A 23,863-nucleotide genomic window follows, 5' to 3' on the forward strand; every position below is an offset into this window, starting at 1 on the left:
GCTGACTAGCTGCTTTCCTTCCCACATACCCATCTACTTTCCAAGCCTAGTGGAAGGCTATATAACAAGTAGGTAAGGGCTTCCGAGGTCATGCAGACCTAGGCTGGAATCTTAACTCTGCTGCTCTGTGGCCTTTAGTAAGTTACATCCCATCTGTGAAGTGGGAGGGATAATCCCACTTCCTGAGGTTACTGTGATGATGAAATGAGGTCGTGTCTGTCAAATGCCAGACCCATAGGGAATAAACCTGCCCAGATCCTGGCCCTGCTTACCATGGCACATATGCCCATCCTCTGTGAGTCGGTAGCCTGTGTGGCAGGTACACTGCACTGTCCCCCGTACCATCTGGCACTTCTGGGTGCAGCCACCGTTGTTCACATTGCAGTTCTCCTCACCCATCCAGGGTCCTGTGCCAGCCAAGCCAGAGTTGAGCCCAGATGAGTTGAGCCCAGAATCCTCCCCCAGACAGCCAAGTTGGCATTCCACCTGGACCACAAAGAACAGCTCCAGAGGCTGCAGAGTGCCTCAGGAGGATCTCTTTGAACTGAATGGGTGGGGTTCAGCCACAAACTATGGGCCAGGCCTGCCCACTGGGGACACTCACGGCAGTTCTGCTGTGGGTTTTCATCACTGCTGTCACCACAGTCATTGACCCCATTGCACAGCTTCCTTTGCCCAATGCAGCGCCCATTCCAACACAGGAATTGGTCAAGGGCACACTGGGGATTTCCTGGATGGGGAAGAAGGGAAGTGGGGAGGGAGAGAGAGTCAGGTCACAGCAGGGCAGGGCTTGGGTTAACAAAGGATGGGAGCCTGTTATTTTCTAGGGGGAGCTGGAGACAGATGAGACTCAAGGTGGGAGGGTTGGGGTCCTAGACAGGAAACAGCTCAGACAGAGCTGGCTGCATATCTGCATTCGTTTTCTCTCCCTGACAGCACACTAGGAAGGTGAGGGATGTGGGACAGAACGAGAGTACACTGTGTGTCTGGCACCCTATGCGGCTAGGGGAGTGGTTGTGGGATCTGCTAGCCACAGACAGCAGTCTTTGCTCACTAGGCCAGAGCCACAGGCGCTGCTGTATGTGAGTTAAGAGTGTAAACAGCAACTGAAACTCACAGCCCTGATACTGTATTCCAGGCCATAGGCTGAAGGTCAAAAAATGCCCCTGGGTTTGACCCTGGTAACTGAGAAGGGCAGGAAAGACCCAGGCCAAGGCAAGATCTACTAAAGCATTGTGTTGGCCCAACTGGACAAGCAGCAACTTTCCACCCCATCCTCCAACCTAACTGTGGGTTAAGGGGTAGTGGACACCATGGAAACTACCTGTGTTCTCACAGTTCTCTTCATCGCTGTTGTCTGCACAGTCGTTCTCCCCATCACAGCGCCATGACAGGCGGATACAGCGGCCTGACCGACAACGGAACTGTTCTGCTGTACACATTGAGGTGGCTGGACAAAGCAAAAGCCTAATGAAAGGATGGCTCTGTTTTAACTCAAAGCTCCCTCCTGCCACCCAACACTGTACTTTATGCCAGGACCTATGCTGTTCTTCTTGACACCAGTGTCACAGTTGGTCTATCTATGGTATCTTTGCACAAATCAGAAAAAGGTGCCCTTTCCTCAAGACATTTTACTGCCATCTGCTGAGAACTGCCAAGATAAGTATATAAATCTACATAATAAAGAGTATATAAGTCTACTGTGCTACTGGCATCCCTTTGGACTTAGGACTCTGTGCAGTGCTCAACCTATACAACTGTACATGGTGATCCTGCCCAGTCTGTGTTCAAGCTTTACAGGTGGTGGATTTTTGGCTCCACAACCCCTTTCCCTACTTCCAGCCCAGACCTTTGGTGCCAGACCCCACTCACTGCAGTTGCGCTCATCAGATTGGTCATCACAGTCTGCATCACCATCACAGTGCCAGCCTGCATTGATGCACAGGCCACTGTCACACATGAACTCCCCAGAGCGGCAGGGCTGGTGGGAGGCTGGGGAAACATGACAGACTTCTGTCTCTAGCCAGTCCACAGCAGACCAAAAAGCCACAGCCCAGCACCCCAGTTCCTCCATCTCTGCCCAAGAGGGACTAAGGTATCCAGAAACTCCTCCCTTGAGCTCATGCCCCAGCTGGCATCTGTGCCTTGCTACTCCAGGAATTCCTCCCAGCCTGGCCTCCCCTCCTCCACCAGCTTGCCAGAGCACTCACAGCAGTCAGACTCGTCCGACCAGTCTCCGCAGTCATCATCGCCATCACAGTGGTAGATATCAAGGATGCAACGGCCGTAGGCACACTGGAACTCCTCCAGGTTGCAGGGGGGAGCTGGCACTGCTGAGGCTGGAAGGAAGGTAAGGGTGGGGAAGGGCTTACACTCGGGCCTGGCAGAGGAGAGGGGCCCTGAGAGATAATCAGGTTAAACGGGACAAGATAATCAGGTTTCATTTGGGAAAGAACCTACATACTCCCATATTCCAGTGGGCCAAAGGGAGATCTGCCTTCCCACCTGGAGAACCTGCTCCCACCCTAGGAGGAACTGCTTCTTAGGAACTACCCTCCTTGCTCACTGTCCATGTACTCTTCAGTCTGGCCCTCAGCACATGGGATGGAGCCCTCTGCCCCACTGCAGCCCACAAGCCTCAGTTCTGGGGCCACTCACGACAGCTTTCCTCGTCAGAGCCATCTTTGCAGTCGGTGTCACCATCGCAGTACCAGTGCTCAGCAATACAACTTCCATCACTGCAGCGGAATTCCTTGTCAGAGCACTTGCGCATATCTGTGGGGAAACGATGGGACAGTAATCCTGTAGAAGCCCTGCAGACAAACCCTTGCACTATCCTCCCTGACTCCCACCTGGGCAACCCCTAGGGATCTGACCCAGTCCCTCTTAGACCCCACAGATTCAGTGCAGACTTTCTGGAGAAAGCCAAGGCCCTTGGGAGCCTGGGCCTTGGGCTTCTGTGTGGTAGGTCCAGGGCAAGGGGTCTGGACTGCTCTGCCCCTACTCCCCACCCATGGCCAGGCCATCCAGCGGCCAGCCTGCCTGCCTTCCCCGAGCACCCCTCACCACACTGCTCGTCGCTGTTGTCACCACAGTCATTGTCACCATCGCAGTGCCACAGGCTCCGGATGCAGTAGCCGTTCTGGCAGGGGAATTCATCCTCCTCACACTCCCGGGGGGCTGTGGGCACAGAGTGGTCAGGCACTGCAGGCAGTGGGCTCAGTGCCTGGAAGCCCGACAGAAAGCCTGGGGAGCAGAGCGACCAAGCAGCTCCAATGCTGCCCACCGTCTCTCGGGGGCTTATCTGCCCAGGAGAGCTGGTGAAAGGCCAGGACAAAGAGCCAAAGAACTCAGGGCTGACGTGGGCCTGGGCATTGTTTTCTGATTGAAAATCCCTTCCCATCCCTGATAAAGCCACCTGGCCCTGCCAGCACTCACGGCAATCCTGTTCATCTGAGTCATCCTCGCAGTCGTTGTCCCCATCACACACCCAGGAGCGGCGGATGCACTTGCCATTGTCACAGTGAAAGTCAAGAGGGGAGCAGGTGGGCAGCACTGAGTCCCGGGAAAAGAAGGCAGAAGGGAGTCTGTCTGGTACACTGGCTCAAGCAGGCTCAACTGGCCAGAAATCCTTTCCCAGCACCTTGTTCCAAGTCTCCCCGTCTGAATTGCAGTCTTTCCTCACAGACTTCTCACCTGTCCTCAGCTAATGCAGAAGCTAAGCAGAAAATGCAGCTAGGAAGTGAGAATGTTAGCAGAGAATGGTGGTGAGGGGGGTTCACAGGGCAGAACAGCCCAAGGAACTCAAAACCTTTGAGAAAGCAGTAAGAAAAGTATAAGCAAGAAAAAGTGTTCCTTTTTTTTCTTTTACTTTGACACATCTGGGTTCAATTTCCAGTTCTAGAACTCGGTACAGATTCACACTGAGCAAGTCAGCCACCCTCTCTGAGCTGTAGGTTCTTACACAATGGGGATAATTATATTTAGCCTACTGAGGTCTTTTGAGATAAGGCATGTATCGGTGCTAGATGCAAGTGAGGCATTTGCCATCATCACAATTAGCTGAACTGGTTAGGGTTAATAATCTTCAGGTTGCAGGTTTATTCTCATGAGACTAATTAGCCACCTTCATACATAGGTGCTACAGGGTGGAGGTTGCACCCTTAAACCCAGACAACTGGCTCAGCACTGAGATTTCCATATATGCAAGACAAGACACCCTAGCCCCTTGTGCATATGTTGCTACACTAGGAGAAAAGGGAGATTTAAAGAGAAAACAGGATTCTTACAAAGTTTGGGTTATTAAAAAAGGTGTGATTATACAGAACATAAATGGAAGGAACACAAAAATAATCTGTATCTGTACATAATATGCGCATTCAAGAATGCACAAATATGCAATAGTAATTCACAAACACATATTCACCTAAATACAGAGATCTTTTGAGACTACTGCAGTTTTAAGGATATTTTCTTTTTTACTTGTTTAAAAGTTTATTTTATTGGACATATATGCATGGAAATATAGAAAACACAGAAGGGTTGGAGCCATATATTGGGAAGAAGCTACCTATCTGCCTATCTGTCAGTATCTGTCACCCTTGCAAGAGTCCAACACTCTGCGACTGACACAGCAGATGCACAGACTACTCCCTCAGACTTGTTCTTGCTCCCTTCCCCCAGGTCCCTCTTCCACCACCTCCCACTGTGGCCTGGTGGGGAGGTTCTTACTACATCCATCCTCATCGCTGTGGTCCCCGCAGTCGTTGTCTCCATCACATTGCCACTGGGAGGGGATACAGGTACACTCGCCGAGGGCACTCACTGCACACGTGAAGTGGCTCCGACCACAAGTACACTCGGGGCTGCCAGCTAGGCCTGGGAGCAGGGAAAAGGTACCAGTGAGTGCTCAGCTCCAGCTCAACAAAAGCCCATTCCAGGGGGCAAGGTAGAGAGGCTAGTCAGGGGCGCTGTCACCCAGGGAACCATGGTGACACTGCGGGGAGATGCATACCGTATAATCATGCCTTCTCCCTTTTCCAAAGCACAAATGCTCAAGAGGTTAGCTGACTTCGGGCTCACGGTCTGGGTACCTCCTCTATGACAGGTTTTTGTGCACAGCACCCTCAAAGGCTCAGAGTCAAACGATGCCACTTGAGGAGCTGGTGCTCTTGGGGAAGGGGGGCAGAGGGCAGAAGGAGTGATGCAGGGAGCCTCTATATCCTTCCCTCCAAAGAGAGGTTGAGATAGATTTGCTTTTGCCTCAGTCCAGGACCAGGCTCCCCTCGGCTTTGCATCACACCAGGCAGTGTGATGGATGCTGGCTATGGAGGGAAAGATATAATACTGGAGTTGAAATGCTGGAGCCCCTTTAGCAACACAGGGGAGCACAGGCTGCTGTGAGTCTCCTAGTCAGAACTCACTTTTGATGAGGGGGACCAGGAGCAGTGGAGCCAAGGGGGAAGGGACCAGGCCACTTTAGGGCAAAGTGACTGGGACCAGTTAGGGCCTTCCTGTCTGTGAGACAGGCCACAGCTGGAGGAAGGATGGCAGAAGCAGCCCCTCCCTCCGTCTCAGCAACACGCAGCTGGGCTTCCCTACTGAGCATGAGCTATTTGCCTGGCCAAGTCCCATGACCAGTTGTTGTGCCCCCTCCCCAGCATGCCCAGCAGGATGCCCTGGGATGGCTTGTGAACGGCTCAGTGCCTCTGCTCCACCCTCAACTGGAACAAAGGGTTCTGCCAGGGTCACTCTCCTCCCTCCCAGCATTCATCTAACCCGCTGGGTTGTAGCAGCTGGGAAGGAAGGGGGCCATCGCTCATTGCTCATCTCTCCCCCTTGCTTTCTTCTCCTCTTCCTCTCCTCAGCTGGGCCCTGCCCTCAGGCTGGGCTGGAACAGGGAAGAAATCAGCTCTCAAATAGCTACTGTCTTCCTGTCCTATTTACTGGACCCAGCCTCTCTCTCAGCTCATCTCCTTAATGTACATCCTCACCTCACATTACTGTTACTCAGCCTAGCTTAGGATTTAGGGCTCAGAATTAAATAGTGTACTGCTATCCCCTCCAAAAGCAAGGAGAGAGCCCTAGACCCCTCCCTCTTCACTTCAATTCCAAGGGTAAGTGTGAGCTTAAGGCAGGAGCTCCTAACATGCAGATGGATGGATGGATGACTGGTTTAGCTGGCCTTTGGGATCTGTGAACCCTTGAAACTACAGGCAAATTGTACATTTCTGGGATGAAGGACTACAGCTTTCACCAAATCTTCAACTGAGGCCTTGCCCTCCCCCTCCAAAGGCTAGGGGAATCAGCTGCCCTCGAAAAGATGCAGGATTTCCTGCAGAAATCAAGGAAATCTGTTTGAGAGGTGCAGCGTCTCTATACCTCACAGGAAGGCCTTACTCCAAGCCCAGCACTCCTGCCCCTACCCCCACCCCTAGGCCCCAGGTCTTTCTGCCGAAGTGAGGGACAGAGGATTCTTCCCCAGAGAATCACTGAAGACCCTGCTGCCCCAGCCACAGCCCTACCTTCTTGGGCCTGTTCTGAGAGCACTGAGGACAGATGAGGGCTTTTTAACTCAGACTTTAAACACCAGAGCCTGGGGAACTTTTGTAGTGGGACTAGCTCATCACAATTACAGGTGCTACTTTAGGGAAATCTGGCTGGATGAAACAGCAAAGCATAAGAATTCCAGAGGACTCCATGCAATGGGGCTCCTCAACATGCAGATCCCCTTCATGGGAGGACTGGTGAAGAGGAAGGAGAAGGCTAAATCAGTGGTTCTCAACCAGGGATGATTTTTCCCCCAGGAAACATTTGGCAATACGTGATGACGTTTTGACTGGTGGTACTTCTGGCATCTAGGGAATAAAAGCCAGGGATGCTGTAAAATATCCTATAACGTGCAGGCAAACCTCATTTTATTGTACTTTGCAGATACTGTGTTTTTTTACAAACTGAAGGTCTGTTGCAGCCCTGCATTTAGCAAGCCTATCTATCAGCACCATTTTTCCAACAGCATTTGCTCACTTCATGTCTCTGTGTCACATTCTGGTAATTCCTGCAATATTTCAAACTTTTTTGTTATATTTGTTATGGTGATCTATGATCAGTAGTTATGACTTGCTGAAAGCTCAGACAATGGTTAACATTTTTTAGCAATAAAGTATTTTAAAATTAAGGTATATACTTTTTTAAAGATAAAATGCCTTTGCACACTTAAAAGACTACAGTGTAGTGTAATAAATATAACTTACAACTTTTATATGCACCAGGAAACCAAAAATTCATTTGACTCACTTTATTGCAATATTCATAGTATTGCAGGGATCTAGAATTGAACCCACAATACCTCCAAGGTATGTCTGTATAGGTCAGGCCCTCACAGTAAAGAAATTATCCAGTCCAAAATGTCACTAGAAGTTGAGAAATGCTGCTAGCCACACACAGCAGGCAGGAGCAACCCACAAATGAGAAATTTGAGGTAAAGGGGGTGACAAGGACAGAGATGAAGTGGGGGAATGGGGGAAAGGGGAGAAGAAAAAGCACAGGACCTGGAGCAGACAGACCTGGGCTCTACTGACCAGCTATGTGGCCTTGTGCAAGTCACTTAGCTTCCTAAGTCTCAGTTTCCTCATCTGTAAAAAGGCCATAAGGATTGGATGAGATAAATGTAGACAAAAGCTAACCCTGAGCTTTGGCACACCAAAGATCCTCAATAAATGCATGATAAGAGTGTGCTTGTGTGGACATGCTGGGGCTGAAGTTTTCCAAAAGACTCTGACTTTATGAACCTGAGTGCCACAAATGGGAGAGTAAGAACAGTATTCTGGCACTGTGTGCAAGTCAAAAGGCATACAGGCAGTTAAGAGGATCCTTCCTCCAGGGGGTTTTGGTTGTTGTAGTTTCCTTCAGTTTTTAGGGCTCCACCCCCACCTTTGACTGAGTGATAAAAGAAGTCCTGATTTCCCCAAGCAGACTTCAGGAACAAAGCATTCCACCAGGTGGGCATCAAGTTAGTTGCAGGCAGCTGGAGAGTCACAATTTCCCGCATGTCAGAGCAACATCTGAACGTTATCCTGTGAAGGTCAGGCAGACACCATCAGGCGACCTCATGGCTTGGGCTTTCATACAGTGAACAGACACATTACACTCCAAAAAGCCAGCTCTTCTGGCCAGCCGCTGCCTCTCTGGGATCCCGGGGGGTGGAAGTTCTGCACTTTTTTCTCTAGTCCTGGCTGTGATAATAAAGAACAGCTTTTAACCCTTTTTAACTAAAGAATGGTGATTGAAGAAAGGAAACAAATGACTGTGGGTGGCAAAACTCAGTCTTCATTTCAAGAAGTTGTGGGTCAGGACGCCCAGCTGTGTCTACGGCCTTGACAGCTATTTGCCAGCCACACACACTGGCAAGCTTCCTCAGCCTCAAGGGGCTTCTATTCCACCTGGTGCGATTCAGCAAGGAAAAGAACTCTCCCCAAAGTGTTCACTATCCCCAATCATCAAGTCATCCAGCTTTTGGAATTCATGTTACTGTGCTCATAGGGTCTTCCTGAGAGGTTAACCAAAATCTCGTCATTTATGCATCTCATCCCCCTCACCTCAACCACCTTACTAATTTCTCACTGCTTTCTTTTGAAGGAAAGAAGGGCAACATTCATCTGGTATACCAGACACAGCATGGCATGGGAGTAGAGAGCATAGATTCTGAGTCAGAGACTGGAATTCAAATCACTAACTTTACACCTCTGAGCAAGTTAGTTAATGCCTCTAAGCCTCAGTTTCTTCATCCATCCCATAAAAGCAGGAATAATAGTAATGGTTCTACCACAAAGGGTTTTATAATGAATAAATTGAATAATCCATGTAAATTTAGCACAGAAGGGGTATACAGCAAAAACTCCATATAACACAACCATCATTTACTGAGGTCTCCAGATACTTTTCTAAGTGCTTTTCATATGCTATGTCATTGAATGCTCTCAACAACCCTGGGAGGTGGCATTGTTATTATTATCACCTCTTTATAGTTGAGGACACTGAGATACAGGGAGGTAACACAGGCACTAGGGTTAGAGCCAGCATTCACACCTAGGCAGGTTGATCCCAGAGCTGCTGTTCTTAATCACTTCATTATACTGCCTCCCATTATGCAGTATTGCTATTATGAGAATTTCCAAAACCCTGAGGTCAAAAAAGGGAATTTACAACACTGGGACTTCTGGGTCCCTGTCCTTTACACTTTCTTGATTAGCCAATATGCAGTGAGTTTATGGATCTCAAATAGTGACCTCTCCTGGTTACTGCTAAGGATCAAGACCAGTTTCCCTTGCCTTGAGGTATAGTAATGAAGCAGGGACAGTCTGGAGCCCCTGTCCTTTGAATCAGTGCCTCAGTGTTATGTTGGTCCAGAAAGGAAGAGTTTCTGGCAACAAATAATTTTATTTTGCAGTTTCTCTTTATAGTTTGCAAGCTACTCTTGCATACACACTTGCATTGTCATTTAATCTTTACAAGAACCTGAGTAGTTTCTGCAATGCCCATTAGTAGATGAGGTCACCTGCTTTGGGCAAGGTCATGGGATAAGTAGAAGGGCCAGGATGGCAGTCTTGGTCTGACCCATTGGTATTTTTCTCTTAATATGATCTCAGAATCTGGACTTTCAATAAGCTTCCCGGGTGACACTGATGCACATTCAAGTTAAAGAGGCACTGCTTTCCATCATCCCAGAGAAAGCTGCACAGTGACCACAGCTGTCACGTGGAGGCCCAAGCTGACAGTGCACATACACAGCTACAGAACAGCCTTTTCAAGTTGAACCAGAAAGAACACTTAAGGAGTGTCCTGTGAGTGTAGGGGGTATGATAGCTACCCCCGTGTGAAGGGATTATAACGGGAAAGGGAGGAATCATCACTCATGTAAGTGAAGGATGTTTTTCTTATACCAAAGCTCACCTCTCTCCTCCTGTCCACTGATGGAAATGGTGAGGTTAGAAACCTTATTTAATGAGGATAAGTTATTTGAAATGACCCTAAACTACATCCAGGCCAATCAAGGGATTATTCCACTGATTTCAGTTCCTTGGACAGCCTACTTGGCTGTCTCCCACTGAAAGAGATGCCCATGTAGCAAGTCAAAATTGGTGTAATGAAAGGAGTGACAGCAAGGAGCCACGTGGAAATGGATGTAACGTCATTCAAGAGACACCTGGAATCTGAAGAGACCTGGGTACCAATAAACAGCTGCTATTTGAAAGGATACAGCTTGCAGAGAAAACATCAGAACAAATACCAAAAAAGATAAGGGCAGGGCAGCAGGAGGCCAGGAAGTGAATCCTTTTCTGATGCTGCCCCATCCCTGGGCCATGCAGCCCCAGTTGAACTGAAGCCCCTACTCCTAGAGGTCCTTTGTGCCTCCTCTTATGGCATAGATTCAGCCCACTGTGGATCACTGTTCACTTATTAGACCATAAGCCTCTAGGCAGTTGGAATTGTATGATACAGAGCTTTGTATTTATATTCACAGTGCATAGTTCAACGTTTGGTATGTAGTGGATGATCAACATAAGTTTGTAAAATGAATGAATGAATGAATGATACATTCCTGTAGAGTCCTGTGAAAGCTGGAATCGAAGGAAAAGATAGGCCCAGAACTTCAGAAATAGAAGTAGTTATTTCCTTCCTAACCTGTACTCAAGAAAACAAATCTTTTCAAGATGGCCTTCTATTCTGACTCAGGTAAAGTTCATGCCCTTCCCCTGCAAGGGTTCTCTCACTTGCTTTATTATCAGGCTGTGATACTGACATGCAATGACTCTACTTATTTCTGTCCCTAGATCCCTAGAGGCCAGCCATACCTGGTTTGAAAATCTACCAGGTGAAGTCTTCTCCTAGTGATTCCTCTGAAAAGGGAGACCATCAGACATATGATTACTGGTGTCAGCAAGTTCAGCCCTTTCTTGCCATTCTTAAACACAGAAAAGAAGTTCTAAATGGTCAGCTTCCATAGTTATGAGGCAGAAGAGCATAATGTTAAGAATACGAGAACAAAACTAAGCTAATTCCTGGCTGTTTGACCCTGGGCATATTATCTAATCTTTTTATTCTTTAGTTTCTCATCAGGAAAATTAGGATAAGAGCCTCTACCCCATAGGGAGGTTGTGAGAATTAAATTAACTAATTTGCAAAAAGCACTTAGCATACTGTCTGACACATACTAAACTCTCAAATAAATGACAGCTCTTGCTATTACTATTATAGAATTTGACTCACCCAGACTGTCTTATCCAGCCACCACATGATTAAGCCCTGCTATTTCAAGGCTTGAGATATCTAAAAACCCTACTCTGTGCCCAGCTGTAGTGCCACCCCCATGGGTTAAGTGGATGGCATGAATGACCGATCACAGGAAGAGATGGAAGTGGGTAAGTGGCAAGGGTCCAGCTTTATTGCTTCTGGAGAAGCTTGAGGCACATAGTATCCTCTATCCTTACTAATTTACCATCAACCCATTCCTAGGAGGCAAATAAAGGACAGGGCATTCAGAACATAAATTACAGGGCAAATTCAGAAATGGATTAGTTTCCTCATTTGCAAAATAGGGGTAATAACAGTACCTATTTCATAGGGTTGCTGGGAGGTTTAAGGGAAATAATGCATAGCAAGTAAGCAACTATTATTATTATTACTAACCCTATCATGTTCATCTAGATGTGTCCTCTTACTCAACCAAGTAACATAGCTATGATTACTAGGCTACTTCTATATAGGTCCTCAAAAGTCCACTTAACCTGCCAGGAGTTCAGTCAACAGATAACACAAATCCAACAGGGTTTAAATGTGGTTGTGCTCTGTGAGGAGCTGCTCAAAATACTGTTCTCCTCTCCCCCTTCATCTCAAAACACAAGGCCCACACAGTGGCACCTGGCTTCAGGGAGCAACAAACCACATCTCCCCTTGTGGGGCTTTTAAAAGCCTCCTTCCATCAAAAAGCACCTGAAAAGTAACTCTTTACACCTTGGGATTCCCTGAGAAGATGAAAGCTGAAAATAGAAGAGAGATCAGTCTAAGACAAAATACAGATAGTCCCAACCTAGATCTTCTGGTATAGCTTGGATATAAAATATTTTGTTCTAAGAGGTATAGTATGGGTCAGGGTGTTAACAGCTTAGGCTCTGGGTTCAAATGCTGATATTTTACTCACTTGCTGTGTGACAGCAAACTGCTCGGAACCTTAGTTTCTCATCTGTAAGACGGGAACCTAATAGTACCTACCTCAGAAGGATACTGTGAGCAGTAACTGTGATAATACATGCTGAACACTTACCACAGTGTCAAGGATAGAGCCAGATTCCAAAATGTTAACTGCCCCAGAAGTACATTTGTATTTTTGAGACCACCAGGTTCCAGACTGTGGGGTAAAAATGGTCACCAGAGATTATTCCCAGAAAAGCAGAAATTCTCATTCTGGGGAGATGTATTTTAGAGCCATTCACTTTTACTGCCTCTTTGAACCTGCAGTTGAAATTTCTTGTTTAAACTGCCTGGGTGGTGGGACAGGGAGAGGTAGAAAGAGGAGAGGGGTACTCTCTTTTCTCATTTGCTAGATTATAACCTGGCTTCTGTTTTTTACTTTCAAGAAGGCTGTAGTAAACCCAACAGGGAAACTATCTCTTGTTCTCATCCATGCCCAAAAGGCAGTGGCAGCTGGGCTCCCAAGGCTGGGGCCAAAGAAGGGAACATTTGGAGCACTTCCCCCACCCCAGCCTTGCAGGCCTGGCAGGAAGTGCAGCCCTTCAGCTTGGAGAGATCACTAGAGGCACTTACAACCTCAAGTTTCTTCCAATACCCTACTCTGTACCTGCCTGGCCCTAAACCCAAAAAGGTGCTGCCTGGAGCCAGAAGCTTCCCAGCCCCAGAAAACCTCTGGTGATAAATCATGCAGCAGCACCTTTGTGTCGTTGCCTTTCAGCCAGATGGGAGGTTTGCTCCCAGTCTTTTGTTTCAGGCTTTGCTCGCAGCTCTGATCCTCAGTTCTCCACAGAGGTGACGGGGGGAGCTCTTGCGGGCCAAGTCAGGGCTTGCAGCAAGTCCCAGCAAGGCTTTCCCCAACTGGGTCTCAAATAGTGTCCTTACCCTCTTCATTCTAACCTTAACAAGCATGGAAGCAGGGTATTAGGGAAGCCTGGTCAACCCACTCAGCTATGAGCAAGGATGGGAATGCCTACACGCAGTGAAAGAATGGTTTGCTCAGCAAGGCGTAAGAGGTGCCCAAGGGCACCCAGTATGTTTGCTTCTTGCTAAATAAAAAATACAGAAGAGAGAATGGAGTCAACTGCTAGAAAAGCTACAGAATCAGCTCTTTTTAACAGCTGCTCTTGGTTAGAGTAAACTTTCCACAATCCCCCAAAATATCAAATTACTGGCACCAACTTAGAAAGAAGAAACAAAGAGATGACAGAGTCCAAACTTTGGACTTTGGAGCAGAGGAGCTAGGAACTAGGGGCAAGTAATGGGCTTGAGACCTGCATCAATTGTCCCTGTACACTGACAGGATTCCTGATTAAAGATGGTAGTTATGAAGGAAGGCAGCTCCTCAATAGCCCAGCCCTCAAACTGGGGCAATTACTACCTAATAAGCTCTGAGGCCTGACTCCTTTGCCAGGCCAGTGAGAGGAAGAGCTTGGAATTCTAAACTGTTGCAGCTACAAGTGACCTCAGCCAGCACCTCTCATCCCAGGTGACAGCAACCTGAGATGCCTGGCTGCATCCCTGACCCACCTCCCAGGACCTCTCCCAGGAGAACTAACGCAGAGTGGGCTCCCTAGACTCACAGGATAGCTTAACAGAACTCTTTCATGGAAGTCTGGCCAGGAAGGAATGATGCTTCAGCTTCACTGGGCTGTCAAGGTGGGAAAGAAGGGGCAAGATCTTTAAAAGAGAAAACAAAAAGCCAGTTGAAATGAATGAGGAGCTGAGCCTCCATTTTAGCACAGGTACTACAATGATTTGTTTACCTGGCTCCTATAGTTCAAAGGCAAAAACTAGCTCTAATTCACTTATGCAAGCTTACTAACAAACAGCTAATATCCATCCATGACCACAGTAACACAGTAGTTTTCAAACTTTGCGTTGTTGGGTTTGAATATACAACTGTTTAATTTAATTTTTACAATATTCTCATGTGATAATTTATTACAACTCCACTCCTTCCCCACTAACAGATAAGAACCCTGAAGTTCAGGGATATTAAGTATTTTGTACAGGGTCACCAAGAAGTTCTAAAGTCAAGATATAAACCCAGGTCTGCCTGTGCTTCTTAATCACTGAGCTATGTATGTGATGATTAGATTAGTGTTTGACATGTGTGTTTGCTGAATAAAGGAACAAATGGATGGGTGCAGAGCCCAGTTTGGGGAATGCTCCTGAGCATACTGGGGAGGAAGCCTGACCCTGCCAGCTCTAAGCTGAAGGGAGAGTGGCAAGCACAGGAGTTCATCACAGCTATTTATAGGGCCAAAGTCAGCTCTGCCAGCCAGCCAGTCAGCAGAAAGTCTTGCCTGGGACACTGAATCCCACCAGGCTGAGAAGGGAAGGGCTTCCAATACTTAAGATGAAATGGTAATCTAGACACAGTCTGGGGCCCAGGTGTCCCATGCTCTGGCAACTGTGACAAACTTGTGGGTAAGCTCTATCAAGGAATGTAGAGACTTAGGGCTGGAACAAGCTGACAGACCTAGTCGACCAAGGGCATGGAACCATCTCATAATTACGAGATGCTCCCAATCATTAAAAAAGACAAAACTGCTTCTTGAAGTAGTCCCTGAAATTCTGTTCTTATTCAGGAAGCCCCTAGTATTGAAAGGAGAAGCAACATTATCCAATTCCTCTCATTTTTCTTCTTCCTCCCCACCCCCTACCCTCAGAGCTCCTCATTTTCCCTCTTCTTAGGAATCAAGATTAGCAGTCAGTTAGTAGAAAGAGTGAGCAAAGATCTATACAGCACTGTGTCCTTGGTGATTTCCTGTGTTCTTTGCTTGCTCACGTGCTTTGTGTCAGACACAGCAGACTTGGTTCCCTTGCACCTGTCATTCTTAATACCATGTGCCAATCCCAAAGATGTTATCTGATATTCAACAGGGGACAGAAGAGGAAATCCAAAATCAGTGGCAAGCCAAGCATCTTTCACAAGTCCAATAAGATCAGTGACAAGGTGAATCAAGCACCATGACAACAGCCAGATGGCAAGGAGACCAGTCCCAGCTCTACTCTTTTAGACTCATCCTTAGAAACAATGGCCTACACAAGCACTCATGGGCAAACTTTTCAACTTTTTGCTTACTTGGAAGAGACCTGCAAGGCAAACACGGTTTCTACTCTAAATGGTGGTACTGCCCAAGGCCTTACCACAACCCTCAGGGGGAAGATACCCAGGGCTATTACCAGCAATTGAGTTTCCTTTCAAAATCTTTAAGGTTGGAATATTTTGTAGGCTCAGGCCAAAGCCACAGGCTCTAGGAAAAGCCCCAAAGACTAGCTGCATCCAAAAAAGCAGTTTAAACTTTAGTGTCTTGAATTCACTCCTAGCTGAGGTCAGGTCTGCCTAACTGGTCCACTGTGACACACTGTTTTCTCTCTGAGCCCCTGGAACATAGTGTTAGGGACCCTTATGGTGATCTTTTTGTCTCACTGATTGATGGACCATGAATCTGTCCCCTCCAGACCTCCAAGGATGGCTCAGTTATCAGGTTAGGTGAAGTCTGGATCTTCATGCCACTAAGTGTCCTAACATATAGGGACAGAAAGCCTCCCATTTTAGAAGTTTCTACTAAACATTTGTCCTTAAAAAGAACCCAAATTGGTAATACCAAGAACGTTTCCATCCTTTTTCTGTGAAGCATTAAATATATACAATTTTCTACCCCCATTCTCAATGCAGTGTAGTGTATGCAGTTTTGACAGCTCTGGAGCAATAAAATCCTCTTGGCCAGTCTCAGCCTGGAACCTTCCAGTTCCCCTTTCCCTAGGTCAGAAGGCGACAATCTCCTCTCTGGCTTTGTTGGTATCCGTTTTAGTTTTAGCCCTTTTTTTTTTTTTCTGATCTTTCTCAAAACTTCCTCCAGGGGGCCAAGAGGAAAGTTCCATCCTCTTCCTTTGCAGCCTGAAGGGGGAACCCCCCCCCCCCAAAGCACAACTGTCTCTTTAAGGGGCCCATGTGGTGGGAAGAGCAGCTACATTCCTACCCCTGTAGGGTCGCTGTCCCGACACGCCAAAGCGGCTACAAATAACCTTCTAGGAGAGAGCCCGGGAGGGGCAGAGCACAGTTGCAGAAAGAACGTGGGTCTGCCAGGCTACTACTACTCGGGAGGGGAAAAGCGGAGAGTAGTTAGAAAGAGCTCAGTCGGAGTTAGAGAGGGCATGGAAAAAGTCATTAAAACCCATGGGGAGTTGAAGTAACAGACACGAGAACTCTGTTTTGATTTGGGAGGTAAACCAACCTTTAAAAAAGTGCCCGGGCATCTCACACCCTGCCAAGAAAGTTCCGAAATCTGTGCTTTTTCCACACGAGCTCCTCTGTGTTAAAGAAAGAACCCGCTCAAGGCCAGGGACCACAGACCCCTCAATTCGGAACGCCACCCTTCATCGGGGCTGCGAAGAGAACGGGAAGATTTGGATTCCCCTCCAAGTTGAATAGCGGTGGTTGTAAAGAGTTGGGGTTCAAAGATTTAACTTCCTTGATCTTTGGGCACAAACTAGAGGCAGCTGCTAGATCACCGGGTACACCCACGGTCCTAGACGGCTGCGGAGAAACAGATTCCACTGGAACCCTAATCACACACAACAGTTGAGTACCGGCACCAAACAAGTTATTAATAAGGAGCAAATGAAGCAGCAGTCCTGCCGCCATCAGTCCAGCTCCCCCAAGGGCCACCGCACGGGCTCCGAGACTGCCTTCTGATGTTCGGCGATACCCGCCCCCTTTCCCTCCCGCCTTACTACCACCGCCAGGAGGGATCTGCAGGAGTCTTCCAGCAGTTTCTTCCCTGTGTCCCTCCTCTGCCGCTTTTCCAACCCGTTTTTCCCCTCCCCCGCTCCGGGAAGAATCCAGGGCAGGAAGCTGATTGGTCGCAGCCAGGAGAGGGAACCCAAAACACTACTAAGGGGAGATGCTGCGAGCGACCAGTGCCCAAAGACCCTCGGTGGGAACAAGGTCTGCAGTCCGAGGAACTGTTACTCCGGTAGAGAAAACTCCTGAGCTCAAGTATTCAGATTCCAGTGGAGCCCCTCTCCACGATTCGCCTGATACCCCCAGCCCCTGGAAGGAGGGCTATTTACAATTCATGGTTTAGCGGCCATCCTTCCCCGCCTTCCTTTCTTCACACACATTCATTCGCACCAAGGACACAGAGACCCTGGCCAGAAGGGGAAGAAGCCTTCAGCTCTTCAAAGAGTAGAGAGAAGGGGAGCGAACCTCTTGGATCTTCCCCGAGCCCGGCCTAGACCCTAGCCAGGGGGAGCTCCTCCACCGCTGCCCGCTCTCAGACACGAGTAGCTGGGACGCTCCTGTTTCCCTCCCCGGCAGGCAATCTCAGGGCTACTGCTTGGAGTTGGGGCGAGGGGGTCTCAGGCTTCAGCATGCGCGGTCCCGCTCTCGAGAGGTGAGTCCTTCAGCCGCGGGACCCAGGGACAAACTTTCCCAGTGGGTTGGTCGGAGCGGGCGCAGCGCCGTCGCTTACCGTGTGCGCAGAGCAGGACGCCAAGCAGCAGCGCGCCCCAGGGCCGCCTCATGGTGCTGCGGCCGTCGCCGGCGCTCCCTGATGGCCTGGGGTCCCGCGGGGTCCCGCCGCTGGGCTTCGGCAGGACGCTGCGGCTGAGGGAGTCGGCCGAAGATCCCCGAAGGGAAGCGTCCCGGTCAGTGGAGGCGGGCACGCGCCGCAAGTCGCTCTCCAGCCGCTGCTGCCTCCAGTACTGCAGGAGCCAGAGCCTCCCCACCAGGGGACCGGGGGAGGGTGTCCCGGGCAGGCCTCAGCTCCCGCCCCCGCCCCTGCGCCTGGTCCCGCCCCCAGCGCCGGTTCGGCCCCTTCCCGCCCTCAGCCTCCGCCCCCCGGTCCCAGGGCCTCACCCGCTCTCAACTCCTGCTTGTGGCCCCTCTCCTCTTCGAGCTGTCCCCACATTCCTAGCCCTCGAGAGACCTCCCCGCTCCCTGTCCCCATTACTACTTCTCGAAGTCCCTAACTTAAACAAAATATTCTAGGAGCAACTCTTGGATCTCTCTCATTCTAGTTCCCTGCCAGCTGGGAGAACTCCGGCTGACCCAAGTCGCCTGGACGTGACCCTGGACCCCCTACCGGCCCTAACTCCACACTTTGTTGTTGTCTCAGAATACTCAAGGTTTGCTAATGCATAATCCTCTAGGTCTTTATTTGACATCAAACAAGGGAAATTATGGGGCCTAGAGTGCTGTATCTTAACTAGCATTCTCACTGTCAAAATTCCTTTTCTGAGATTTTCTTCTTGTCCACCACACCCTCCACGCCGGTCCAAGCAGCGTTGTTGTAAGGCTAAATGATACCTCCCTACCTCCCCTGTGCATTTACTCATTTCCTGAGGTGGTTGTCTGTGTCCTGTTGCCCCAGCTCTGACTTCCAGAACAGAAAAACAGTTCCTCCCTGCTGTCTTTGTAAACCAGCCTTGTCAGCTTCTTCACCTTCTTTGACTTTCTGATCCTGGTAAGGAAGTTTGTTCTGTCAGTTGCACTTCCCCAAAGACCTCAGCCTCCTCTCAGCTTCAGTCTGTAGGACCTTCCAGCAATTTAACTTTTGGGTTGCTACATGAAGTTATAGACTCTTCTCTTGTCTTAGCTTTGTGGCCTGTACATCTCCCCAGTGCATATTAATAATATGGGTTAATTTCCATTTTTTTACATTGAATCTTGTCTTGTTACTTTTGTCCAAGTCACCGACTTCCATAGGGTCCTATGTATCACTTTTCCCTCCATGCTGGTATGCCAACATTTCCTGGCTTGGGATCTTCTGTGATTTCATTAAACCACTTTTCCTCTTACTAGTAACAGGCTCAGGAAGACCCAAACGCCCCCTGTTAGCTGAGGGGAAAGTAATTTGGTATAGTGCAAAGTGGATATTAAGAGATTTCTCCAATGTATAGGTTGACATTTCATTCTTGCTTGTTTTCAAATATTCAAAGGCTTTCACTTCAAATCATCATCTTTGACCAAAGCTAACATTGACTTTGCAACAGCAACAAAAAAAGTGAGGTGCTAACTCCTTCTTCGCCAGTGCTTCTCTATATTGTTTGCCTGGAATTTTTATGCAGATAATATGTGGTTGAGCTAGCATCACTGTGGAAACTAAAACTGAGGTATTTTTCTGTGTGGGTAGTTCTTCTTGCTGACTGAAGGTGGCAGTAGAGTCAGGGCAGGTCAGCATGATATTACTGCTAGGAAAGACAGTCAACCTTTGTGGCCTATGTCACCTTAGCCTAAAATCTGAGGAGAAATAACTGAAAAGTAGAGGCTGATTCTCAACACACACATACTCACCCCCCCCCCCCACAACATTTTTGGTGCAGCCTTGGTTAGTCTCAGGATTTCAATATGCTGCTTGTAAAGACTTGCTTTTTGACCCATTGAGAAAGACCTTATGATTCTGGAGACCATATTTTTTCCACATGAAAACTAAGGATGTATGGTCTGATGAATACATTTGTTCCAAAAAATCCAGGACAGGAAGTCACCATACTTTCAATGTCAGGGGATTAAGAATTTATAAACACCTGTATGCAAAGGACAGGTTCCTTTCCAGAAGGTATGATTTGTGTTGTTTTTCTGGGGTTGAGGAGGAAGGGGGAGGCTGGCTGTCCCTATGTGACTCAGCCTCTAGAGACTGAGTTTTCTGTGTGCATCCCAAGTCCTCGTCCTCTATGGGTCAGCCCATTTTTGGTGCGCAGAGCCATCCCTGGCTGCTGTGAGTCACTGGGAATATTAATGGGTAGAAATGAAACTCTGTGCACAGTCCCTGCCTGGGTTGCCCCCTAGGGTGAGTTAAGTCTTGGCTGTCAGAAACTGTTCTTGTGCCAGGAGTACTAAGCCATATTTATTTTTACCAGGTCTCTCAGGCTTTCTTGTGTGGAGTGAGAGATCCTGAAAAGCATGCCAGAATGGGCCATTTGTCTCCCTTTTATTGTCCTCTGGGACATGCCCCTAGAAAAGTTGTAGGTGACTGCCAATTCCAGAGGGGTCTCAGAGGCACTGGTTTCCTCAGAAACACTATCCCTTTCCTTCATCCTTCTAAGACACACCAGGGAACTGAATTTCCAAGGTCAGAATATTGCCTTGAATTAGATCATCACTAATGGCCTTTTCAAAGGAAACACTGGGAGTGCTACAGACACAATATATAAATGGGCACTTTTGATCCAGTTGGGTTGGTAGAATTCTCTTATAACCCAGGCATCACTCAACAACCTGAATTTCCAAATGTAATACCCCTAAAAGAATAAAAAGCCTGAAGTTTTACACTTTAAAAAAGTGGTTCTCAATCAGAAGTGATTTGCAGACATGAAGGAATACCTGGAGACAGTTTTGGGAATGGTTGCTCCTGGCAAATAATAGGTAGAGGCCAAGGATACTGCTAACGTTCTTGAGTAGGACATCCTTTCTCACAACAAAGAATTATCCAGCCCAAAATGTGCATAATGCTGAGGTTGAGAGACTCTGCTTTAAAGATTAAGAACATGAGTCTGCAAAGAATTCTCCATCTTTTCTCTAGAATCACACTCTTGTTAAGGCAATGTGAAAAGAAGGAAGGAGTTCTTAAAACTGTAGAAGGGAAAACAAGAAAAAGCACAGCTAAAGGAGCTAGAGGAATCCTATACCTACCTGCCTAGGGTGGCCTATTTCCAGTATTCATTCACTTAGTAAATAATTATTAAGGATATCTTATGTGCCAGGCACTGTAGAATCAGTGGCAAACAGGTATATTGGGTCCCTGGAACCTAAGTCTGATGGCTGGGGTGGGACCACAAGTATGCAGAGGCATTAAAAGAATGATCCCACAAATTAATTTGAAGTTACAAATGATAAGGGCAATCAAGGGTACAGGGTTTTGTGAGAGATTTGATATAGATTTGGGGATTCAAGGGAGACCTGTCAGAGGCATTGACACTTAAGCTGAGTAAGAGTCATTAAAATAAGAGTGAATGGGGTCTTCCAGGCAGAAGGAACAGTATTTGCAAAGGCCCTGAGCCAAGAAAGAGTCCATAGGGTTTTTGGAAAAGTAATATTAACCTTTATCAATGGGTACTTTTATCTAAGCCCGAGGGGCTACTACTGGAGACTGGGAATCAATTAGTATAAGGGAATAGTCTGATTTGCATTTCTGTGCTTTTTTTAAATTGCAAACCCTCCATACCACCATTTCTAGCACCAACCCTTTTCCTGTTCCAGTGCAGCAATGGTACTTGAGTCAGGATCTGGGGTACAATGGCTGATTCAGGACCCTGGCCTAACTTGGGCACACCCTGAAAAGTGAGACTTCCTAGCACTTTTTTATCTCCTGAAACTTTGGTATTCACACACCTAGCACATATAAGCAGAGCCTCTGCAGCAAATATCTCAGTATATCTTCCTTATGTCAGCAGCAAAGATAAATTTAGAATGGTGGATAAACAAATGGATCAATGAATAAATATTCACTTAATAACAAACATGAATCAAGCATCTATGTAAATGGTTCTCTCTGTTTCCATACTTGCCACTTTATAATTCTCTGCACAACAACCAGAGTAACTTCTTAAAAAAACATAAGTCAGATCATGTCATTACTGGACTTAAAACCTTCCCATGGCTTCCTTTGCACTTAGAATAATACCCATACTCCTCACATAGCCTTCAAGGTTCTTCATGATCTGGCCTCTGCCTACTTCTTAGACTGCTTTTCCTCTACTCATTCTGCTCTAGCTATACTGGCTTTCAGCTACTCAACGTGCTATCATTTCTGTCTTCCAACTTTAGCATGAGCAGTCTTCTCTACTTAGACTTAGAATGCTGTTTCCCCAGACCTTTACATGACTAGTCTGAGCTCGGTGTTACAGCCTCAGAGAAGTCTCACCTTACCACCCTAAGTTGCCTGTTTTCATTCACTGCCTCTCTGCTATTTTATTTAGGAGATTGGATAAAGCTTTATGGAAGTGATGGTGTTTAAGCCCAGATCTTCTAGAATTTGTAAGAGTTTACTAGCAGAAAATGCAAGAATGTATATTCTAGGTAGAGAGAAGAGCTAATGCCAAAGAAAGGTATAAAAAAATCTCAGTATGTTTGGGCATAGTAAGTAGGAAAATATGGCTGGAGTATTAAATATATAGGGAAGAGTCAATGTCAAGGTGGCTGGAAGAGTAGGTTGGGACCAGGACCAGGGTGTGAAGGGATATATATGTCTCCACATTAAGGAATTTTGCTATATCCTAGGAATGGTGAGTCAGCAACACTTTTAAAGTAAGGAAGTAACATGGTCAAATTCGAGTTTTAGAACAATAAGCTCTTATAACAATGTAGAGGATGGTTTGGGGGAGAAAAAAAAGACACAGTGACTATAGCTTTTTGTTCTAAGATTCTGAAATTTGGGAACTTCCATTTCATATCCTAAGTATATTTAATGATTCATAATGTATTCCCTCTCATCCTCCTGAACAAATTCTCTTAGCTTGCCTACATGCAGCATTGTCTCTATGCCTTCTGTTAAGTTAGTTGCTTCTTTTCTGGGCCTATTTGAACATATGGTGATCTGTAACACACAGTATTTAGGTGAAGGAAAGATATGCCAGTGCTTTCTGGTTGATTTTTTAATGCCCTTCTCAATGATGCCTTGCTTTTTGTTGACCTTTTTGTTTAATGAATTTGTTTCATGAATTGGTTCCTGAGGCAATCATAAATCCTATGGATTGGATGGCCTTCATTTTGAAATTTGAAAATTTGAAAATATAAAATTAAAATAAGGTACAAGTCTGTAATCACCTTTGAGCTCCAGTTCAATTTTAACCAGGTCCTCTTAACCACTTCCAGATAACACATTAATTAGTCTTAACTGTCCACGAGTTTTGTGAACATTTCTTTTCTTTGCAAATTCTCCCAAATCTCTGGTCTGTTGACATTGAGCAGTCCCAAATGACATGTCTGTAAATAGCATTTTAATTTAAACTTGTTAATCCCATACAGTGGCATCACACTTAGTTTCTGCTTTGTGCTTGCGGAAGGTGAGTCTTTTAAAAAGGGTCTATAGGCTTAGCATGAATTTCATGACCTGCTACTTTGCCTTTAGCATCTTTTCTGCTTGATGAGTTGGAAAAGCTTAAAGCTTCTCCTAGTTTCTTGAACCTGTTTTATAGCAATAATTCAGCCTGCATATTTTTTCTTTCCTTATTGGTTCTTTGAGCTTTAAAACTATATTATTACATTCATGCTTGCTTTTCCATAGTTTTCACTTTCAGGGAGGATTTACTTTTCTATCAACAGCTCCTCTGAAAAGCCAGCAATGTCTATTAATTTTCTCTTTATAACCAAGAATTATATGATAAACTGATGTCTCAATATATCCTCTTTCCTGTGTTTTTCCTGATGTTTTAAGTTTGATATTTCCATTCCTTATGCTGTAGCACTGACTCTAACATCTCATGCCTTCTCTGTAGTCTGATTAATTTCATATCACTTGCTTATGTTCAGGACAGTGGAGTTGTCTTCTGACTTTCTGGTTTACCTGAAGTCAGATGACTGTTTGTTTAGGTAAAAATTTCAGGAATATGCTATGATAATTTAAGAACCTGAAAACCCATCTAAGTTGAAGGCTGACATTTT

General features: G+C 46.8%; 1 protein-coding gene across 1 annotated transcript in view; it reads right to left on the reverse strand.

Moving 5' to 3' along the window:
- The window catches only part of LRP4 (LDL receptor related protein 4), a 55,839-nt gene extending 37,829 nt beyond the window's left edge, over window positions 1–18,010 (reverse strand). Inside the window, exons 1-10 of the mRNA XM_017675105.3 lie at window positions 17,733–18,010; window positions 4,732–4,878; window positions 3,439–3,555; window positions 3,067–3,180; window positions 2,659–2,775; window positions 2,211–2,339; window positions 1,873–1,992; window positions 1,325–1,450; window positions 605–730; window positions 273–407 (exon numbers count right to left, since the gene is read on the reverse strand). Of these exons, the coding sequence (XP_017530594.3) occupies window positions 273–407; window positions 605–730; window positions 1,325–1,450; window positions 1,873–1,992; window positions 2,211–2,339; window positions 2,659–2,775; window positions 3,067–3,180; window positions 3,439–3,555; window positions 4,732–4,878; window positions 17,733–17,784 (1,183 nt within the window). The 5' untranslated portion in view covers window positions 17,785–18,010. The remainder of the gene's footprint in view (window positions 1–272; window positions 408–604; window positions 731–1,324; window positions 1,451–1,872; window positions 1,993–2,210; window positions 2,340–2,658; window positions 2,776–3,066; window positions 3,181–3,438; window positions 3,556–4,731; window positions 4,879–17,732) is intronic.
- Between the last annotated feature and the right edge of the window lie 5,853 nt (window positions 18,011–23,863).

This window comes from Manis javanica, chromosome 11, assembly GCF_040802235.1.
Source record: "Manis javanica isolate MJ-LG chromosome 11, MJ_LKY, whole genome shotgun sequence".
NCBI classification, from domain to species: domain Eukaryota; kingdom Metazoa; phylum Chordata; class Mammalia; order Pholidota; family Manidae; genus Manis; species Manis javanica.